Source organism: Crinia signifera, chromosome 5, assembly GCF_055691185.1.
Source record: "Crinia signifera chromosome 5, ASM5569118v1, whole genome shotgun sequence".
In the NCBI taxonomy this organism is placed as follows: domain Eukaryota; kingdom Metazoa; phylum Chordata; class Amphibia; order Anura; family Myobatrachidae; genus Crinia; species Crinia signifera.
The window spans coordinates 104364829-104386954 of record NC_139221.1 but is presented as its reverse complement, the minus strand read 5'-3'; the positions used below and the strand labels follow the sequence as shown (position 1 = coordinate 104386954).

At 36.7% G+C, this 22126-nt stretch overlaps 1 protein-coding gene across 7 annotated transcripts; it reads right to left on the bottom strand.

The window, feature by feature from the left end:
* Positions 1 to 228: 228 nt before the first annotated feature.
* SALL3 (spalt like transcription factor 3) lies at positions 229 to 20794 on the bottom strand. 7 transcript variants are annotated; one of them, XM_083187769.1, is made up of 4 exons: positions 19318 to 20794; positions 5881 to 8820; positions 5324 to 5664; positions 229 to 1534 (listed from the first exon to the last, which is right to left on the bottom strand). In XM_083187769.1, the coding sequence occupies exons 1-4, from the start codon at positions 19394 to 19396 to the stop codon at positions 1103 to 1105; spliced, it is 3792 nt and encodes a 1263-aa protein (XP_083043895.1). In that variant the 5' UTR covers positions 19397 to 20794; the 3' UTR covers positions 229 to 1102. The 7 variants fall into 7 exon arrangements, with proteins under 7 accessions (XP_083043895.1, XP_083043896.1, XP_083043894.1 ...); XM_083187770.1 differs by having other exon boundaries at positions 5881 to 8817; XM_083187768.1 differs by lacking the exon at positions 19318 to 20794 and adding an exon at positions 18554 to 18690.
* Positions 20795 to 22126: the final 1332 nt, after the last annotated feature.

Genomic DNA, 22126 nt, shown 5'->3' with positions numbered 1-22126 from the left:
AGTGCTCTGCTGCATATGCAAACCAGTTTCAAATTGACCACATTTCTGTACAAACTGGAATAGGACAAAAGATCATTAAGACAGAAGATTTTTTTTTCTTTTCTTTGTTTGGCCCAATGACCATCTTTAAACAATTTACATATTTGTTCATTTTGTTTTTCAAATAATAGACAATTTAGTACAAAATACCAAAAGTGCAATAGTATAAATTAAGAGTTTGCAAGCACATTATACAAACATTACCTTTTATTGTACAGTGAAGTTAACATGGAGATTTTTTATTCACAGCTTCCTATGATGTGAATACTTTAGAGTGAAAAAGTGTGTCTGTAAGTGGTTTTTCAACCATTAAACTATTTCTCCACACAACATTTTCTCATTTATATTGAACGACTGTCCACATAGCAGCTACAAATATTTAAATAAAAGGATTTGTTACAGACAGATACTCGCACATGTAAAGCATGCTATCTTCCCAAATAAAATGTCACAATTTTGCCTGCATTGGAAAGAACACCATTCAATTGCAGCAAACAAAACTTGCTAATATGGTCACAAATTGAGATGTACCTAGCTGTACAAAATTTAATTGAGGGATGGGGCTTCTTTCCTCTTGAGTACCCGCATAATGTTGTTATAAATACTACAGACAAGGAATACTTTAATATTACACTGTATTTGGGAATACTAAATTGATTATTTAGTACTGTATTAGAATCCTTACAAACAGATTTCAAGATTATGTCTAATTTAAACAAAACCAGCAAATGGACAAAGAAGTCAATGTTTTTACATGAGTTGAATCTTTTTAAAACTCAAACACATAGCTATGGATAGCCGATGTACATTTGAAGTCCAATGAGCTTTAAGTAATGTTAAAAGGGGACAAAGTCCATTCCAGTCAGTTTAACTGCCAAAGAAGGTACCATGCACAATCTTGCAAAAACATCTCTTCCGCAACCACAAGACTATGCATTTCTGTTATGGGATAGGAACAATAGGAATTTCAGTTAGGACACTATAATACATTTCAAAAAAAAACTGTACATCAAATAGTACAAGTCTTAAAGAGAAGTGTCTCAGACAGTTTTTGAAACTTCACTCAATTTATGCCAATTTCCTTGTTCTCCTCAATAAACCTTGTGAATGGTCGATTTACAATGGAGTCAGAGCCGACTTTGTCTATACTAATGATAGGAGAGTTACTGCCAGTACGTGTTCGGTCCATTCCGCTGGACAAGTTGGTTAAGGGTGGGATTGCACTTCCACCTAAGCTGACTGGGAGCTGAGGAATGCCTCCGTTCTGTATAACAGAAATCTCATTGTTTTTCATTGCCAGCCCATTTGTGATAGCAGCAGCATATTGGTTCCAAAAGCTAGGGTCAACATTCATTGCTCGAGCTGCCAAATCCTTCTGAAACATTTCAGAAAACTTCAGTGCATCTCCTCCAAGCAAAGCCATGGGGTTTTCCACTGAAAGTCTCCGACCACGTCTTGCAGGAGCATTATTCCACATGTGAGTCCCCATATGGACCTATATATATAAAAAAAACAAAAAAACAAAGAGCACATAGGTTCAATTATATTCGGTCTACTCTGAAAATACAACATAATAACAGCTAAAATAAGGAGGAAAAATATAAAACATTATTTATGCACCAACAAGTCTACAAAAGAATCTGTGGTTACATACACCTCACTGTGAAGATCCTAGGGACAGAAAGAAATGTGTTTATTGGTGCGGAATATTATAGAGCCCTACTCTAAGTTGTGTTGTCACAAACTGATTTTTTATACTAATTATAAAGCCAATTCTTTGGACATCTACAATAGTTTATATTGATGGCACTGAGTAGGAAGTTATTGCAGGCACGATAGGTACATTTGGTGTCTTTGACACTGGGTATGAGTACTACGCAAGCTGCCACTGATCTGCCCATAGCATGCACTGGTAACAGGTGTAGCAATGATGCAAGCCATCACTATGTGGCAAACAACAAGCCTAGTATCAGGTGCGGCTAATTCAAAAGCCAACACTGTTTAAATCTCACATGAAATGGGGAGGCCCTAGGACTACAGCTCCAGCTTACTTATTTGCACAAAGCCAGCTGGAAAGACAGCAGCATACTAATCAGCACTTCTCCATGCCTCGTGCTTTCCATTGCATGCATCTTACAAAGGAACACTTCAGTGGCTTCCAGGTCACTACTGAGTGGACCACAACCACTATAATTGGTGAAATATTTGTATTTATCCACACTGACATCCAATTGTTCAGACACAGGCGCAATATAATGGCCATATTATTTAATTTAATCTGTGATTGCTGACCTCATTACATTTATTCCAGATTGCTCAAGCTTCTACTTGGTGGGTTCTCTGAGTTTGGCCACATGAAATTATACTTGCAATGTATTCATTATCTACACTTGGTATTTTTTCACTTATCTTTTTATTTTTTTATTGTTTATATTTCCTATATTATTTAAATATTGTTATATATTGAATATTGAATGCTTATTGAATGCAGCTCTGTTCTAATTTTATTTTTGAATACCTAAAATGATTTATATGTAATAAAAGCTCTATACAAAACATTCCTAAACACAAGTGAAATACTGTTCATACAGCTATCCCGAACTGCTGTAATCCACAAGGTGATAATGCATGTTTAGAGACTGTAGCTTCTCTTCAGTCGGTCATTCAAATGTGTGCTAATTATGTTCCTATACTCTCCTTGATTGTTAATTTTACATCCTAATTTTCGATTACAAAAATAGTGCTGGCAAATGGTTTTAAATATCTGTGTGAGGTCTGCAATTACTGCTTCCAAGCACTCAAAATAGTTTAGCCCAGCATTACTTTATCTACCAAAGAACTTCCTTACACAGGTATTTAGCTAAATTAGAGACTATGCATAACAGGCTAACAGGCGGTAGCACAAACAAATAACACTTTATTTAAAAGAAAATATTCTCTCTTTTCTAAACCTTCAGAAAGAAAATAAGACATGCCATGGCTTGTTAAATATCCAGATGGCCGAGGAAACGTGTCTTGTACCTAGGGGGACTTGGCAGTGAGGATGAACTCTGTAAATCTAAATCCCATAAATATTTCATTCAATGACAGAAAAAATAATAATAATTTAACATAAACACACAAACATATTTTTTTAATTTAGTTCCTATTTTCTATTTGATGTCTCCTAGATGACCTTCTCTTTACAAGTAATTTAATTGTTTGACATTATTAAAATGTTAACGCCAGAGACAAAAAAAAAACTAAATTGGGCAATACTTAGAAAGCAGAAATGTTTTTTTACCTCTTGTTTATGGGCATTTCTTAAGTAATAAGTATCTGTATGTTTTTAGTAGTTATTGAATATATATATATATATATATATATATATATATATATATATATATATATATATATATGAATTGTGTACATTGTTTTAGACAATTAAAATTAATTTCTTTAAACTTTGTAAGCCCATTTTTAAAAGCCTCTTTGAGCAACGTATTTAACAGAAAGAGGGTAACGGCTTCAGTCAATTAGGTGCTCACAGAATGTTAAAATTCTAGACTCTAGGGGAGATTACATTTGCCAATTATTCCTAATGGAAGAGTCTCCAAGCTGCATAATGATACTGCACTTTTTTTTTAAATTTGGAAAAGACTACAAATTAACACACACAAACGACATTGCACATTTTGTCTACTTAATCCATTACACATTGTAGACATTGTGCTCAGAGATCAAAGGGACAGACAGTTAAATCCCACAAACAAAAGCAGTCAGAAAGGACAATCCAAAATCTTGCTGCTGTAAAAGAAAAATATAATTCTGAACGATGTTCTTGATTATAGACATATTTAAACCTATATTCACACAAATGTATTATTTCTAAAATCAGTTTAGAAAGGAAAATAAACATATATATATCAAATTATTTAGTTTAATATTGCAATAAACATAAATCCAACTGTAAATTTTTTATATATATATATATATATATATATATATATATATATGAATTATCTTTGTATTGTTTAATTATAACATTCATTTGGCTAATCTTAATTTGAACCTGCTTCCATGATGGTGTAACAGTTTTTTTTTTAACCCTATGGATCTTAATTAAATCAGATTGGTCAAACTATGTTGAGTTAAAAGAATTGCAGTGCAATTTTATAAACTCACACAAATACTAAGCTACTTTGTTTTGTTCTGTATGATTTAGAGTTGCCCGACACCCAACTCTAAATATGAGCGCACGTTTTAAGTTTGCTCCCACCATCATAAAATTGCACCTTCTAGACAGATTATTTCTACATAGAAAATTGGGCCATATTATTAAATGGGAAAAAAGTAAAATAAAACGATAGCACACATAATGTTTCCCATAAATAATCTGGTCAAATGAAATATTTTTTTTTACCCTGTGGCACCATCATGATAAATCAACTGCAAAAAAACACTAATTCCACACACACATAGGCAATTACATAAACAACAGTATTAGCAGCATTTATTAAAATAGGTTTACATTAAGGAATTTTAATGTATTAAATGTGCCTCAGGTGTTTTGCTACTAAGCTGCATTTCACAGATATTAAGGGCTTGAGGGCATATGTCATTGTCATAACAAAACAGCTTTTTGTAAAATAGAAATGACCTTCAAATATACACCTACTTGTTTGAAAGTGTATTTTGTATTGCGGCCCTTATTCTGGTTCACTCGCAAAGGCAAATTCCTTCTCAAATGGACAAACTCATGTGCACTGCAGGTGGGGCAGATGCAACTTGAGCAGAGAGAATTAGATTTGGGTGGGGTTTTACTTCAAAGTGAGATCTATATTGCAGTGTAAAAATAAAGCAGTCAGTATTTTTCCTACACAGAAACAAAATAACTCACCCAAATCTTAATCTCTATGCACATGTTACATCTGCCTCTTCTATAGTGCACATGGTTTTGTCCATTTCAGAAGGAATTTGCCTTTGCAAGTGAACCAGAATAAGGGCCTGTATGTGAATGTATTCACAAGGATCTAATAAACTTTGCAACGTTTTTAAATCTAAATGGAATTTAGCGCTGGCTAGAGTTTACAATAACGTTTGTTCAATGGCTCATTGGTTGCATGTTCATACAGTGCTATTAAAGTATCAAATGTTGCTCACTATTATAACATAGTTTTTGTTCATGTTATGAGATGACAATGACATCTGCTACTATATAAATGCAGATTTTTTTTAAATGAACTGACAGTTGTTCCCCAAATCCTTACTTTTCTTTTGTATGACTGGAGAGATTTCACCTTACCTTAAGGTTCCCTTTTGTGGTAAATGCTCTACCACAGATTGTGCAACCAAATGGCTTTTCACCAGTATGAGTACGTTCATGTATCTGTAGTGCACTTGCTGAGGAGAAGGTCTTCCCACACGAATGACAGTTGTGTTGCTTGGGAGTTCGTCGTGGTGGGGGTGCCAGCATAGGAGTGATGCCTGGGCTCATCGCTGTCTGTGGTGCAGCAGGAACCTGGATTCCAGCTGGAAGGTGGGGACCTTCACCCAATGAGATCGGCTTGGTGTGACCATTCACTTCCATTTTGATCATGGCAGGAGCTGTGCTGGTGACCAGGCTAGTAGTAGTTTGGCTGGGACCTAGAGTAAAGTTGGGTTCAAATAACTGAGATGGGAGCTCTTTCAATTTATGTGTCAGTAAGTGTTGTTTTAAATTACCCATAGTGGAACACCCACGATTGCAGACTGTACAAATAAATGGCCGTTCTTTAGTATGGCTGCGGTAGTGAATTTCCAATGCACTTTTGCAAGCAAAAGGCTTGCCACAGATATTACAAACAGTACTTTTAAACTTACCACGTTCTCTGCTCAGGAACAGCAGGCTATAAGGAGCCTCTTCTTTGATGATTGGTCTCACAGGATTGGTGGATGTCAGATCCAGTGCACCTTCACTTTCAGAAGCAGGTAAAGGGCTGTCAGACTTTTCTTTTTTAAGTTGTAGTTCTGGTGGATCTTCTTGATTAACTACATGTGGTGATTTTGATCTTATGCTTTCACTATGACTGTGCACAGGTGACAAAACCTGCATTGACGAAGATGACTCAGACATTGCTGGACTGCCTGCACTTTGGCTCTCAAGATCTCCAGCAGCAGATGAAGAATCATTGCTTAAATGATCACTGTCCCTAGATCCATTTTCTAAGGTTTTCAAACCAATAAATTGCTGTGCGCACATAACAGAGTCAATCATTTTCATCTGGTTTTCTAAAGCTGCAATACTAGAAATGACAGTGGGAGGTGAAGCAGGTGATGACTCAGAGTATGGTATAAGTGGTTTAGATGAGTCACTTGCTGTGTCTTTCATATCTAGTTCTTCATCCATAGAATTATCATCAAAGTCCTCATCATAATTACTCATTGTTTCAAGATTCTTTTCATCATAAGAAAGCTCAGAGTCCATTGCATCTTGGAAGCCCTCTGGTAATGGGGTGTTTGGAATCTGTCCACCCATATGCATACGGATATGTTGCTGTAGAACTACAGCATTCGTAAACTTCTTCTGGCAAATGGGACATGAATGTTGAACCCTTAGTGGAGGCTTTGCTCGGTGAACACCAAAATGGGTTTTCAAATTGCCTTTAGTAGTAAAAGCACGTCCACAAATTTTGCATTTAAATGGTCTTTCTCCAGTATGTGTTCTGTAATGCATTTTAAGAGCACTCTGACAGCTTAGCACCCTGTGGCAAATTACACATTGGTTTGGATCTGTCATTTTTTTATCAATGTTCTCAACTAATTGTTGCAATTTTGATGTTTCAGAAGTTTGCATAGACTCCAAAAGCCCACCAAATGGAAATTTTGCTTTGAACTGCTCAGACATAGATGGAAGCACAGTGTTTGGGAGGCTTGTTGATATACTGGTATCTGTAAGGGTAGGAATAGATGTAGTGACAGGAGAAGATATCTGTCCACTCACAGGTTGTTCTCCTGTTCTTGCAGCTGTAGGGGGCAATACAATGGGTTCACTTTTTGGGACCGCAATAGTTACTGTTTGTGCAGATTGTGGAGATTCTGCAGATGTTACCATGCAGGATTCAGAGTGATTTATGCTTGGTGAAAAAGAGTTGCATTCACTGGAAGCAGGAGATAGCCTTTGAGGGGATCTGTTCATCGGGGTAATGCTTGGGGAATTGCCATAGCTGTTAATACTTGGTATTGTGGGAGGAAGTTGTAACCCAATAGATGTTGAAATTGTTGGTAATACAGGTTTGCTATCTAACCATGTTGTGACTGGTTTTTCAGGAGGAAGAGACATTCCATACGGTATTCCAGAACTAGTTGGAACATTATCGAGGTATTCTGGAACAGGGTAAGGATTCATCTGAATATGTGGGTATTTTTCTTTATGTCTCTGAAAATGAACTTTTAGATTGCCTTTTGTGGAGAAACGATTACCACATATATTACATTTGAAAGGTCTTTCTCCTGTATGAGAGCGCAAGTGTATTTGTAAAGCACTGTCACTTCCAAAGACCTTGGCACAAAATCTGCATTTATGTTTAAAGAATGGGTCTTCAGAAGTTGACTTGGTCTCAAACACTGATACATTTGGTGGCTTTCCCTTACGGTGTTTCATGAGAGCAGAAAGAGGGTCTAAAGCATTAGCTGTTGCAGCTATGCTGACAAGTGGATTGGGGAAGATCACACTATTTGAGGAACTCTGAGGTAGAAGTGGGCTTGACAGACTGGAAGGTGAAGTAAGGATATTTCCATGTCCAATGGAGGGAGGGGTTGGGGAACTCTGGGGATGAATTGAGATAGTTGTAGTATTGGACACAGGACTAGGTGTTACTGATGTTGACTTAGCAATAGTTGATAAAGATGTGCCTACTTCAGTAGGTGTACAAGTTACAGAACATGGTATGTTTGGTGTACTTGCCCCAGAAGCAGGTTGTGATGTGTGTTGTGGGTTCTCAAATGATGGTGGTTGACTGTTGGGTATTGATCCTGCAAGGGTTGATGGGACTACTGGTGTTAACTGAAGGGTTGAATGTGCAGTAAAGCCCTGCAGCTGACTGGGTGTGGTATTTGAAGGATTTTGTACTGGAACTGAAGAGGTCAATGGAGGACGTAGTGGCTGACGATTCATCAGTGCCACCTGACTGCGTATTTGTTCAATAAGTTGCAGCTGGTGAATTTGCTGCTGCTGTAGAGCCATTAGCTGTTCTAGAATCATAGGAATAGCCATAGCTGTAGCTGCAGTAGCAGCACCAGAACCACCTATGCACCGTGCATTCTGTGAAAATTGTGCTACTGCCACTTTCGTACTTTGCAGAGTCTCTAATGTTACATTAGTGTTTGGCATGTTGTAATTAGTGATGGAAGATGGATCAGGTAACTGAGGTAGAGGATTAGCAGTGCTTGTGGCTTCTTGAATTGGGAAGTTTTTTTCTTCAGTGGTTTCAACCTCCATGGGTTCCTCTTCCTTTTCTATTTCTTTTGTATCACAAATGTCATTATTTTCTACCTGAACACTTTCCTCTGCAGTCTCACTCTCTGCGTGATCACTTGAAGAGCTTGCAGGAGAGGGCTCAGGAAACTCTTCTGAAGCGACTGCTGCTACATCGTCATTTACAATCAACACTAGAGGGTTTTTAGTACAGGTCTTCTTGTGCTCTAAGAAGTCTGTCCATTTGAAGAATTCAGCACAGCATTTTTCACAAACGTTGGTCTCCTCGCTTCCACTTCTGCTTTCATTCCCGCTATCACCATCATCTGGTCCTTTCCCAGGTACTGCTAAAAGCAAATAAAAAGATTGCATAAGCTATTAAGTAAAAAGATAAACCACTCTACATTAGAAAATTTTGCACAAGTAAAATCAATACTTTTTATTTTGTACAAATTATACCACTTCAACAATTTTCTATGACTCCTTATACCTAGCTAACATTTTCTTTGCACAATCCATCAAATTATGAAGCCCTATCAATTGTGGATACTGCTTCTTAATGAAATTCCATAGAAGACATTGATTTCCAATATTTTCATACAATTCGCCGCAACATTGTCTGTTGGGTACAAATCAAGTTTTGATGGGGTCATTAGGATTCCCCTTTAGCATCAAGCTTCCTAATTTCCAGCAAAATTAGAGATGCATTTCATTCAACAATTAGAGTTCACTTACCATTGCTAAACTAATCGGTAACCTTTTAAACTTGAAGCAGTACCTGACAGCACAAGCTAAACCCCTGTTACTTAAGTGAGGACTCTGACTACACATCTTAATACAAATCTAAGTCATGTAATTGTTTATAAGCATTGGATCAGTGAGAATGTATTTACATGTAGCGACAATTCTGTGAATTACAATCATATCTAAAAATGGCTGAAGAAACTGCGCCTATTAAATTAAAAATAAATAATTGTTTTACTAATTAAATGTACTAACTATTATTAAATCAGGTTTGTTCTTTGTAGTGAACACACCATCGCTATAAGATCTTAATGACATTAACCTTTGACCCGAGTGCTAAGTACTTTTAAAGACATTTTGTCAATTTCTTTATAACATAAGGTGTTTGTATATGCAAAATTCTTGCTAGCAGAAAATGAATATATACTAAATGTTTGATGTAAATTGTATGTTCAGTAGAAAAAAATACCTGACACTTAACTGCTAATCTTCCGCAAACGTAATTGATGCTGTCAAATGCCATATTTTGTTAGCAGAAAACTAAAATTACATGTTATTGCGACACGCATTGAGTTCACAGATTTGTGAACAAACTAAGAATTACATATTTAAACTACATTTCTGCTGACATGTTTAAGCATAAGTATGCTGTAGTCAGACACACGTTTTGTACCTATTTTCATCTATTCTTATAGAAAGGCTCTGTAAATTATATGCTTGTGCCATTGTAGAAAACCCACTAATTGGTTACACATGTTTAATTACTGTTGTAGGCAGTCACTTCCTCTGACTTGCGTTACCCTCTTGTGCTGAATAACAAGCATGTTTAATGAACAGAATTCTAATTCACACCTGATCAAATAAATAGCTGTGTTGGAATGAGAAATGAGCATATAAAAACATATCTAGTATTTAAAAATCTGCTCAGTAGGAATGCCCACTTTTTGCTCAGTCATTTTAATTCTCTTGTCTAGATATTGCAAACATAGAAAATATGCTTGGTCAGACAGAATAAGAGACAGCAGCAAATAGGATATACATTGCAGAAAGGAAGCGACAATTTAAAATTGTTTAAAACTAAGATTACAGTTTTATCATTGCTGTATTGTTAAAATGCTTTTTTTAAATATAGTGTTTTATTTACAGTGTAAGGTAAAATTGGAACAGATTATATAATTTGCAATAAGAAATTTAAAAAAATATAATATTTTTTTGTTTTAAATGTTGTTTTGTCCAATAATACTTTTCTTTCCCAATATATTCTATGTGTTCTATAAATACATTTATCAAATATTTAAAAATGTAGTAAAATGCTAAATGTATGGAAATATTAATGTAGGACATACAAAAATTTTAACATAAAATGACTAATAATTAAACACGTAGACATGCATTTATAGAATATTTATGGATTTTTTTAAATGTATTGAATACTAGGCAAATATATAACAATTAATTATATTTTAACCGATCTTTGTGCACATTCTAACATAATTTATAAATATGTAATAAATTACTGAGGAGCAAACATGTCCCACAGATTGTTAACAGTAAAAAAAAATAATCCATTGCTTAATTTTGATATAAATCTTGAATAAACACATACATCATTTCAAAATATTGTAATAAAAGCTGAGAGCAAAGGAGTTAATATAACATGTCTCATCATTTATGTCTTGTAATATTCAGACAATGTTCTAAAATGTTACGCATGTTAATATTGTTATAAGGACATGTGTATAGTGAATAAATAGTTTACATTTAAAATAATACAATGACACTCACATATTTTCTTACAATAATGTAAAAAATGAAAACATTTGATTTATGAATTTATGCTTTTATGTAAATATGTTATTTCATATGTTGCTAAGATCATGTTAAAACAGAATTTAAAAAATGCTTTTAAAATGCATAAATTCTATAAAGTCTAAAAAGCTTTTCTTTGTGAGCTGAGGTACAAACTGCTTTGCTCCTTCAAGAATACTTTTGGATCCGCTTATGCAGTTACATTGTGTGCATCCCTGAAAGCAGCTGTACTGCATTTTTTTTTAATCAAACACAGTACCATGTTCAGAATTGGCTTTTTTTACAGCAGTTTAAAAATACAAGAGGCATGTTTCTCTTCAAGTGGTTTCCTGTAGAATTGGATGAATTAACACTGTCGGATTTGTTTAGATTTTTTTTTTTTTTTTTTACGTATTCTTGTGAAACAGTAATGTGCTGACATACCTCCATGAACCTGCACAGGTACATTTCTGGTTGTACACAAAATTCACCTTTACGTAACAGCATCATTATAGACTATACAGCGACCATATATTTAAACAAGTAGCTAGAATGGGTTTTAATATACAAGGGACAATAATTAAAGATGAACTAAACAGACTAGTTTTTAAAAACATTTCTTATCAAGCTATGAAATATTCTATGAATTATTGTGGATTTAGATGATAACAAAATGAAGGAATAAAAAAACAAAAACAGAAACAGTGCTATTCTTATTATTTCCTGAAATGTGCACAGCTGACGTATACTTTAAAAAAATTGTTTAATGAAAATAAACACTTCTTTAAAATATATAACGATAACAAACCTCTATTGGTTACATATACTTTTTGTATAGTGCATGTTTACTGTACTAAAAAAAACAGTTCACCCATTTGGAAAGCACATGCATTTGTATCCTGTACAGAATAGCATTGCTCCATATAAAGGCCGCCATGTGAAACAACATCTTGCAGTGAAGTTCAATTACACTTTTTGTTTGATGTGTTGCTTTAAGAAGAAAAGGATAGTACACGTATAGCCCACCCAAATATTAAGATTCCCTGTATTTCCCATTAAGTTAAGTAAAATTTGATTAAGTGTCACATACACTGAAGAAAACTATGTTTAGTAACCCTGCTTAATATTTAATTGCAGCTCCTGCTCTTAATGGACTTGCTAAATAATAGCTGATACAATAATTTTAGTTTATTTAGGCAGCATATATAGTACAGTAAACATATATATTTTTAAGTTTTTGTTTTCTTGCACATAAGAAAATAATAAGGATGCATCAAAAACATTATTACCAGCCAGGCCTCTCTGGGATGGATTAGGATAAAGCGAATGGTAACATACAAAGCTGTCGATAACTAGAGGGAAATTAAAAGTTTAAGCAGTAAATATATCTAAAGGTTACTTTTCTGTAAAAATATAGAATTTTTCAGTACTCTATGATGACCATTAGAATTAGCTGGCATATTCGGTGTTCTTCTTTTCACTAGATAACAAGATCTCGCGAGCCAAGAAATCTGGCCTATTTGTTTTATTGTGAACCCATTTTACTTCCCAGCTAAACAGTTGAGGAAAAATATGTATATTTTATAATCAATAACATAAATAATACACTTACGTGAAATGTTATACACAGTGTACATCCATATTAATCTTGAATTTGTTGTGGAAAACATTGTAAGAACTTTTTTTTTTAAACTAACTGAGTAAGTAAAACATGAAGTATATACCGTTATATTAAATCAAAAGGATAATATTAAAGTTGTCATATTATATAAAGAAAGGATACCTACTTGTTGATTTTATCTGTAGTGAAGTGTTCATTTATATGATTCATTTTTGTACCTACCTAGAATTCTTCTATATTGCAATATATTTGATATTTGATAAGAAGCATCATTCAATACACAACATGTTGTGTTGGCAAGTTAGACACTTGTGTAAAGATTGTATAATATTTTCCTCTATCCAATGGTATTCATCTGTATTTCATTGTTATTACATAATTAGCCTACATGTTGCTTGTTTTGCAGTCAGCATAAAGTGTATAATGCGGTGTTTCAATTAAAAAAGATTTATTTACATGGAAACACAAACTACAGAAAGTGGTGCATATCACAATGTTAAGTATGATAGGCCAAGCTTTGTAGTTATGCTAATATGTGGCTAATATGTGGCAAAGGGTGACCTATGACTGTTCCTGCATTTCATTTTAAATTGTGAATTAATTGAACATATTGTCAACCACAGGGTTAAAATTGATTTAGTATACTATGTGGGAGGCTATAGGATAGGTACTAGTTCTTTGGCAGTTGCATCAAATGGTGACAAAAGACCATGCTGCATTGCTGTATACCATTCGTGCTGTTTCAAACACTCAAGTAACATGCAGGTATACACATAACATACACATAAATTGGGCATACAATGATATGGGTCAATATATAGATGAACATTTTATCTTGTTATAAGTTGTATATAAGAAATATTTATTTGAAAATCATTTTTCCTTCGAGACTTAGTCAATGGCAATAAATATCACAAACACCCCCCCCCCCCCCTGCATTAAAAAATGCTACGGGATGACTTTCTCTTTTCTGGAAGGTATTTTACTGTACTCTAGAAAATAGTTGGAGGACATTATGTTTTCTTGCAAATTAAGTCTTTTTTTTTAACTCTTTCTGATGGCTCTGATTCCCATAAAAGAAAATGAATTATCACATACAGGGACCAAGCTGTGAAACAGGAGGAGACAAATAGAGACCCCTACTGTGTTCAACAATGTAGATGAAATTCCAGGCTCAATAGAATTTTTTGCCCTCTTTCAAAAACCACAATGGTTGTCAACATGACATTGAACAGTGGAGGGCACTATTGCGATGCACAATGTTATAGATGTAGCATATTTAGATGAATCTATTCAGTGGCCTAAATCTCAGAATTTGTTAAGTAACAACCACCTGTGGCATAGTCACCAACTGTCTTCTTTTTTTTTTACGTTTGTAATCATGAAAGCAATCCATTAGCTACTTAAACACTGTGTAAATAGAGGAAAGCTTAGCCATCTACAATATCATTAGCAAATACACAGATTAAAAAGAAACACATTTTAATTCTGAAGCATTTGTTGTTATCTAACTTGTGTTGTTTTAATTTCTTGTGGTTTTGCATTGCAAAGGGTAGCTATATTATTTATTTTCCCTGCATTGTTTCATGAACCACAATTTATTTGAAAGGGATATTCATGACCTGATAAATGCGTTAATTTAAGGATAAAATAGTGTGTCATTTATTACCAAAGGTCTTAATCACTTGCATCACATTATGGTAGCTAGAAGATGATTAGTATTATTTCATAGGATTTTGTTTTAAGTGGCTATTAGCTTTTTATTCAAAATAACATAATTATTTTCTAGTTTAATCCCATTTGTTTTTTGCTTTTTTTTCTTCTTTTAAATTGTCATTTTATCCATTAGATATCGCCATTTAGGTTTATAATCTATGACAACACATTAAGGGTACACCCTATTTTAGATATAGCTTCAATTTCAGATTTTTAATATGGACATATTTATTTTAATTAATTACTATATATTATGTAAATAACTACAAAAATGTGCATCAACTACATGATTTATGGGAAGAGAAATCTGAAAATGGGACCTAACCAATCCAATGCATTATAAATGGCTAATACTTGCATTTCAAAAGCTATTCCGCACTGCATGTTTTGTGTAGAGGTGCAGAAGCCTGTTATCATTGAATGGATGATGTGAACAAAAATAGACATAGGGAAAAAAATGTGGCTATTGGCATATAATATGATTATTATTAAAAGTCGGTATAAAACACACACATGTGCAATAGAGCCTACAATAGCAAAGCATTATACAATATGTGTTTAGCAACCCATCTAAAATTATTTATATATATATATATATATGTATGTATGTATGTATGTATGTATGTGTGTGTGTCATTTGGTAGAATCCTATTATTTGTAATATTATAAAAATGTATAATCTTTGAATGAAGGTGAATTGTTACATAATTGTACGTAAAGCTAGACGCATCTGATTTTTCTGTCCAAGTACATATGGAAACTTAAAGAACATGATTTCCTGCTTAAATAGTCCTATTAAACATGCCCGGCACATGCTAATCTGTGTAGCATGTATCAGGATCTCTAGGTAACACTCAATTCTAGTGTTAACACTTATCACAACTGAAGCAACCATGCTGCCAAGGTCAACTGCACAGATGTACTAATTGTATTATGAGCTTGACATCTAGTGGCCACCCCTGGCAGGGCAAAACAGGCAAAGGTTAAATCAGCCAGCCTTGTCAAAGCACTTCTAAACACCCACCCTCAGGGACAAGCCATTGGAAACCTGTTGGCACTTCATGCAGTCCCACCTTTTCAATGTCACCAAACAAAATGAATCTCTAGTGTATGCTGGATATTAATGCTACGAAACAAGACACTAATAGGCTATCTTGAAACAATTTAAATAAAACTGAATTGTGCACACAAAATTCGGTAAATTGATTAGCAAAATATGTTTGTTTCCAAATCCTGTATCTGAAACCTAAATTATTATTTACTGTAAAAAAAAAGGGGGAACAAATAAAAAAAGACTTATTTAAAAAAAAATATGGTTGTTATTTATGAATTTATATATAATGACTTTAGGCAACAATGATTGTATATTTGTATGTGTGGGTAAATAAATATACTAAGACAGGTTCTTAATCTAGAACATTTGAAAAAAAAAATATACATTTTACGGCATTAAGATGCAATAGGACAATTATTAACCGTTTGTTGTCTAAATGCAACATGTTCATTAGCATGACAAATAATCTTATGATCATTTATCTTTTACTGCGTTAAGCATCTTACTTTTATATGTTTAAACCGTGATAACTTTTTTTATAAGCAAATAGACTTTACTACCTCAAGTAACGTACAATAGTGAAGGAAAGAAATATCCTTCTGGTCACTTTAAGATCAATAGGAACACTTGGTCAGGATTAGCTCGACATGATGAGGAAACCTGACCCACTTTTGCCAGATTTCACTCACATTGCATATAAAAGTAATCACTTGTTTAACAAATTCCTAATTGTTAATGGTGTACTTTTCACCTCTTTATTAACCAGGGAAACTGAAACACTTAGCTAAGGCAAGTTGTCCATCTATAATTTTGTTTTTTATCATTTTATATCTGGTACAGACTATAGCATCTCATTGTTATTCAGCATTAATCAGAATGTCTAAGAAGGACAGAAAAGATGGTTGTCTCTAGCTGTAATGTAAACGAGCTTAAATTCTTCCTGTGTCTGATGCAGGTTACCTCTTAAGTTTCTAAAAGACAGAAATATATTTTGAAAGCTGCTTAAAGTGCCACTCACACTGGTTGTCTGTCCTCTGTTAAATAATATCAGGGAACATTACTTTACTCACACAACTAATAAATGCTAAAAGAAATGTAAAAATATACATTTTAAGTCTATATAATCTAATATGCAAAAACTATATTTAAAACCAATATTAGATTTGCGTTCGCAGTACAAAATAAATCTGCACATAATAAAATATTAATTTTACTGACCTCAAACTCTTTTTTACTTGTAACAAATGTGTTGTTTTTACATTTAAACAGTTCTTTATTTGGTTTTAACACAAACAACTGAATTAGATTAAACGTCAAATTCAATTTAAGTCTCCTTTATTTTAGTTTCTATTAAATAAGATTTTTTTTTTTAATAACCATGTTTTCTAATAATTTAGCTATCAAATGATGGTGAAATATAAACAGTGACCTGGCAAGCAAGAAAGTAGGACACACATAAGAAGTACTGCTCACATAATCACAACATTATATATTATATTATATATATGTATACACACACACACACACACACACACACACACACACACACACACAACACATAAGCAGACACACACACACATATACAAATTTGTTAAAAGAATAATTTCATCTCAAATACATTATGTTTCTAAGAAAAGCCTGGCCTTGTATGCAAGGTGTATGTGCTTTGATTACATTTTGAATGCATTAAATATTACTATTCCCTAAAAGTACTGAAGCAGGCTTCGGCAAACGAGCACAAAACTGGTACAAGAATTGACACATGTCCGTAAATACCTTATGTCTCAGAGTATCCTTAGTTATGAGGATTGCTCAAATAATTCCATCTTGCTGACCTCCTCTACAAAGTTTTTGTAATCTAGTTTTCCATAGAAGTTTGTGTTCACATATTTATATTTACTTTTCATTTGGAAGGATTTAGTTTTTTTGTTAATAAGATATGGTTTGGCAATACGCTGTTCACAGTTGCAGAATTATTTACATAGTATAATTTTTGAGTCTATAGTGAAAGGAGATTTTTGAGCTATTCAGAGCTACAATAATCAAGCTTAAAAAAAAAAAAGAATGAAAAAAAAAATCCTTACTGGGATGCAGTGTAGCCCCTTTGATGGAAAGGCTGTCTTTCTGATTCTGCAGAAATAAATCCATTCATTTGATCGTGTAGTCATTGAGTGCAATACAAAACAAACCAAGTGTAAGAAATGCTAAGTGATGAAGTAAACAGAAAAACATTTCCATGACAAAAAGATCCTTTTGCCCTTAATCTACACACCATATGCAAGCGTTTCTTTTTAGCATATCTCCTGCTCTAATCTCTGCTGACACAGATAAGACTCACTCTTAGCCATAAAAACAGCTTCCAAGAAAGATACTTTCTTCCACAAATCCAGAAAGTCCTCTGAAAACTGACAATGGCTTGTTCTATTTAATGGAATAAAAGAGTAGCATCTGGGACATGGAGCAGGGCCTCTCCTGCACAGCACCTCTCTGCTGTTAGTGAGGGTAATAGGGGCAATCTGAGACAGCAAAGCTGCACAATTATCACCCTGCAGATGCATCTGCTGTCATGTTAGTACTAATAGCAATTCCCACCAACAAAATACAAAGTTTACCCTGATATGTGTCTGTGACTGTCCTCATGAGACTTCATATGACTGAAATAAAAGTTTATATTTTTTAAATGTTTTCTAGGTTTGTCATTTCTGCTCCAGCACAGGGCCTGGCAGGATGGGAACTAGACAGCACAGCACTTATCTCATGAGCAAGCAATTAGCACTCTTGTCATCTCTGTGATAAAACTACAATAAACTGCGGGAAGTAAGGAAAGCTGAGGCATCATTCCGGTAAGAAGTCTAGGAAAACTGCATTCAAAAGAAACATTATTGTATAGAAAAGAAACCAAATAAAAAGATCTGAAGGTAAAATAGAAATAAACCCTGATGTTGTGTAGTTGGTGGGACTGTAGTAGTCCTAGCAGCTGTGGGTCTAGGGGGCTGGAGAGAGGAGTAGAGGCAGCAGGCAATGCACCAGGACCTCCCCTGCTTCTTTATGGGACCCGCTCCTCTTATCCTATTCCATCTGCCCTTCTCCCTTCTGACCGTGTAAGCAATCCCCCCTAACTAGCCCCAAACAGTGGCTGCCCACGGGATGCCCTCACCTTTGGTTGAACCTGGGAGCAGCTCCCTGGCAGAGAGGGCAGTGGCAGGCATTGAAGCAGCCTCTTCTTGTGTCTGAGACATGAGAGTGCACGATGTTTCCGGAAAAGCTTTCACAAGCCTCGATCTTTCTCCATCTCCAAAACAAGATGAGCAAGCCCCCTCCTCCTCCTCCCTTCCCTATTCCCCTAATACTTGCAGTTGCAGAACACAGACTGGGATGGATACAAGCTCCTGCTGCTCACTGGAACTTTTTGCAGCTCCTCTTTCTTCTATCCAACAAGGAAAGGTCACCATATACCTATTGAGTGTAGTACCCCCTGCCACTAAGACACACAACCTCTACACACCCTTCCACCTCACCAGCAGCAGCTACTGTCCCTGCAGAGCCGTGCCCATTGTCTGCTATGCAGGTGTACAGAGTGTAACACAAGGGCTATTAGCAGCAAGGGCAAGAGGAAATGCAAACCAATAAAATACTTTTATGTTCTCACAATACTGACCTGTGAAAACGCAATAAAGACAAAAAGTGATAATAAGCACAAGTAGATGAGCAGGAGACAAGCCCAGAACAGCATAGAGTTATACCAGGCACTTTCTCCCAGTTGTGCTGCTCTGTACTTTTGCAGATCACCATATGTAAGTGTACCTAGTGGCCAGGGGGTGTAGGGGAAAGTGAGCTGATGATGGGGATGTGATGGGGTGAAAGTGGTTTTGGGGTGAATAATAAGGACAGCGATAGGTAAGAAGCGCCCCCTCCCCTTACCGTTGTCAGGGAGCACCTCAGTCCCGATGTCCTCGTCTGATTTCAGATGCTGGGGCTTGGCTTGCTTTCGCCGAGACATGCTGCTGCTGCTGCTGGGATCTGGGGCTGCTTTCTGCTTTTTTGCAGATACATCAGTGGCAAATAAAAAAAAAATTGTTCACAAATAGTCGAGTTGCAAAATTAGGGAAATTAGCTGGTGTCGGTGCGGCGCGGATTGCGCATGTCGGTATATAATTGTGATTGTGAATAATGCATCGCGATTAGCGGCGGGGGTGAGAGGGGATTGGCTCGGGGCCAGCGGACACAGACTGCATATGGAGATGAGGGATGGGCTCCAGCAATTAGCTGCCTCACTCCGCCAAGTGCTCTGTCTCCCCTGCACCGTGCAGCACAGCGGCAGCACAGCAGCAGCAGCGCACTGTCCGGGCGCACACACACACGGGGAGCAGCACTTTTTGGGGAAGGTCACATTCTTGCTTCCCTTTCCTCCCCCCCTTACTGACTTGTGCTGGGCTTTTGTTATGTTGGCTAGGTCTTGGTTTATTTTTATTTGGGTTCCTCTGGCACACTCCACCCCCACCTTGTGATTCCTGGGATCTAATCTTCTGACCCTTGATGTCCTTTGTCTGTGCTCTCCAGTGTTGCTTTTGGTTTGTATTGTGGTTTCCAGTGATGATTCTCCCCAGTGAAGGGAAACTTTGTTGCTATGTTCACATCTCCTGTAGTTCTGTGATTGTGTTCCTGCAACTTTCTCCCCGCCCCTACCCCTTCTGTGTGCACTCAGTTCCTGCTAGTGCCCCCTTCCAAGCACACGACCTTGCACTCTATCCCTTACTAACTCTCTCCCTCTCTCTCTCTGTCTCTCTCCCTGTATCCCCCCCTTGAAGCTCACTTTCTGCAGTCCACGGGTAAGACTACGAGGAGTCTCCTACAGTTTCCTTGCCAGTGTCAGTGAGTCCCATCCTCCTGGATCACATCCGCGCATCCATCGATCCGTTAGAGACAATAATATGTATTTATTTATTTATTTAGGTTGCTGAGTGATTGATCTGTGCCCTGGGACACAGATTGCAGTGGGTGGGGTTCTGGGAGGGGGGCTTGTAAAAAAAAATCAATTTCAATCACGATTTGATCTAACCACACAACAGCTATCCAAGTTGGTTCTCCTGTTGTTTTGTGTTACTGGATTTTAAGGTCGAGTCTTCAGGGGTAGTGGATGGCGTTGCCCAAGCAGGGAGGGGTGGTACGTGTCCCTGTGCTTGGTCAGTGGTGTGTCCTGCCACCTCTCCCTCCCAGGGCCATGTATCCTCAGCGGTGCTCTCCTCCTGTGCCCCTCTCCAGCCGCTGCCTGGACCCTCTGAGCAGCACTTTCCTCCTGTCACACAGCAGCAGCAGCAGCACCCGGCTGTCCTCCTGTCTCTCCCAGCAGAGGAGGAGGGGGTGGGCCATACTGTGGGTGGTGAAGTAGATGGGAGGGGAGCCAGGTTAAGCGAAAAATGTGAAGCACTTGTACGTTTCTCACCCTCCCCTCTCACACGCACACATCGGGGGCGTATGTTGGCTATTGAGAGTGGGTGTTAGAGGATTTCCCAACTACTAATATGGAGCATGTGCTAGCAGACAGTAGACATCAGGTAGCTGTATCAGACACCCACTTGATAGGCTCATTTGGCAGGGTACCTGTGTTAGCCAGTGCAGAGCCAGCTGGTGATGGATACTGCACCTGTCCCCTTCTCCTTATCTCCCCGACTTCTATATACTAAGCCGCCCATTGGCGCATATGCCGCCGCCAGAGAGTGAGGGAATTGCCTTCTTCCCATGGCAGAGATCAGCCGCTAGGATGTACCACACACCCACCCATCCTCAGCACCACTATAGTCACACTGCACATCTGACACACAGCACACAATAAGTTATCGGGCAGCTCTGTATATATTATCTGTAGAATGAATGTGCCCCCCTCTGATGGTTACCCCTCTAATGATCTTCCTACATGTAAAGTCTTGCCTTGCCTCTGACCCACTTTTCCCATGTACATTGACTCCATTGTTACATAATGACCTGCCTACTTCCACCTTTATCTCTACACTCAGCACAACCATTCCATCCCTGCCGGAGAAGTCCTGCCGCTGTTCCTAGACACTGCTCACCGACTCTTTCGCAAGAGGCTTTGTAAATGTGCCGCTAAATTATTCATGAGGTGTAATTCCTATTAATCGTACAAATGTGCGATCGGTATGTTTGGATCCCCAACATTCATCTTCTTTTTGTATTGTAATAAAAAGTGCAGAGTGTGTGTCTGTGTCTGTGTGTGCTGAGTGGTCTTATTTACGGTGATGGATTACGGTGATGGACCGATGATCTTAACTTTTACTCGTGTCCTTAGGGCAAGTGGGTTAGCGGAGTCCTGAGCGCAGGTGATCGCTGAGGGAGCGCACCTGCGCCTACTCCCAAATACTTTCCACCCGCCCCTCGTCGTGGCAAATGGCATACTAGGAGGACCAATCTCACGGAAAATGCACGTTTTCTCTTTGTTTTGTCTGTACGGGAAAAGTATTCTAATGTTTGGAAAATGTAATTAAACGTTCCATATAACGGTTAGCGCATTACTGAGCCAATGTCAGCAATATTATCACAATTCCCATCATTCCTATGCAATTGCAGAATGATCTAGATGACTTATCACCCGTAATGTACAAACCATTTATAGCATTTTACATTAGTGTGTGTGTATATATATATATATATATATATACACATACATTTTCAAAACATTTCCAATTTTTTATCTGACTGCTGCTTGGTTCCT

Bases quoted from the DNA above. Each gene is read 5' to 3' on its own strand.
- SALL3 (XM_083187767.1), bottom strand. From the start codon at position 18,635: ATGTCTCAGACACAAGAAGAGGCTGCTTCAATGCCTGCCACTGCCCTC. The intron at 8,818-18,553 runs GTGAGGGCATCC...TGCTTTTAGCAG, and splicing joins GCTCCCAGGTTCAACCAAAG to TACCTGGGAAAGGACCAGAT. The intron at 1,535-5,323 runs GTAAGGTGAAAT...TTATATATATAG, and splicing joins CCACAAAAGGGAACCTTAAG to GTCCATATGGGGACTCACAT.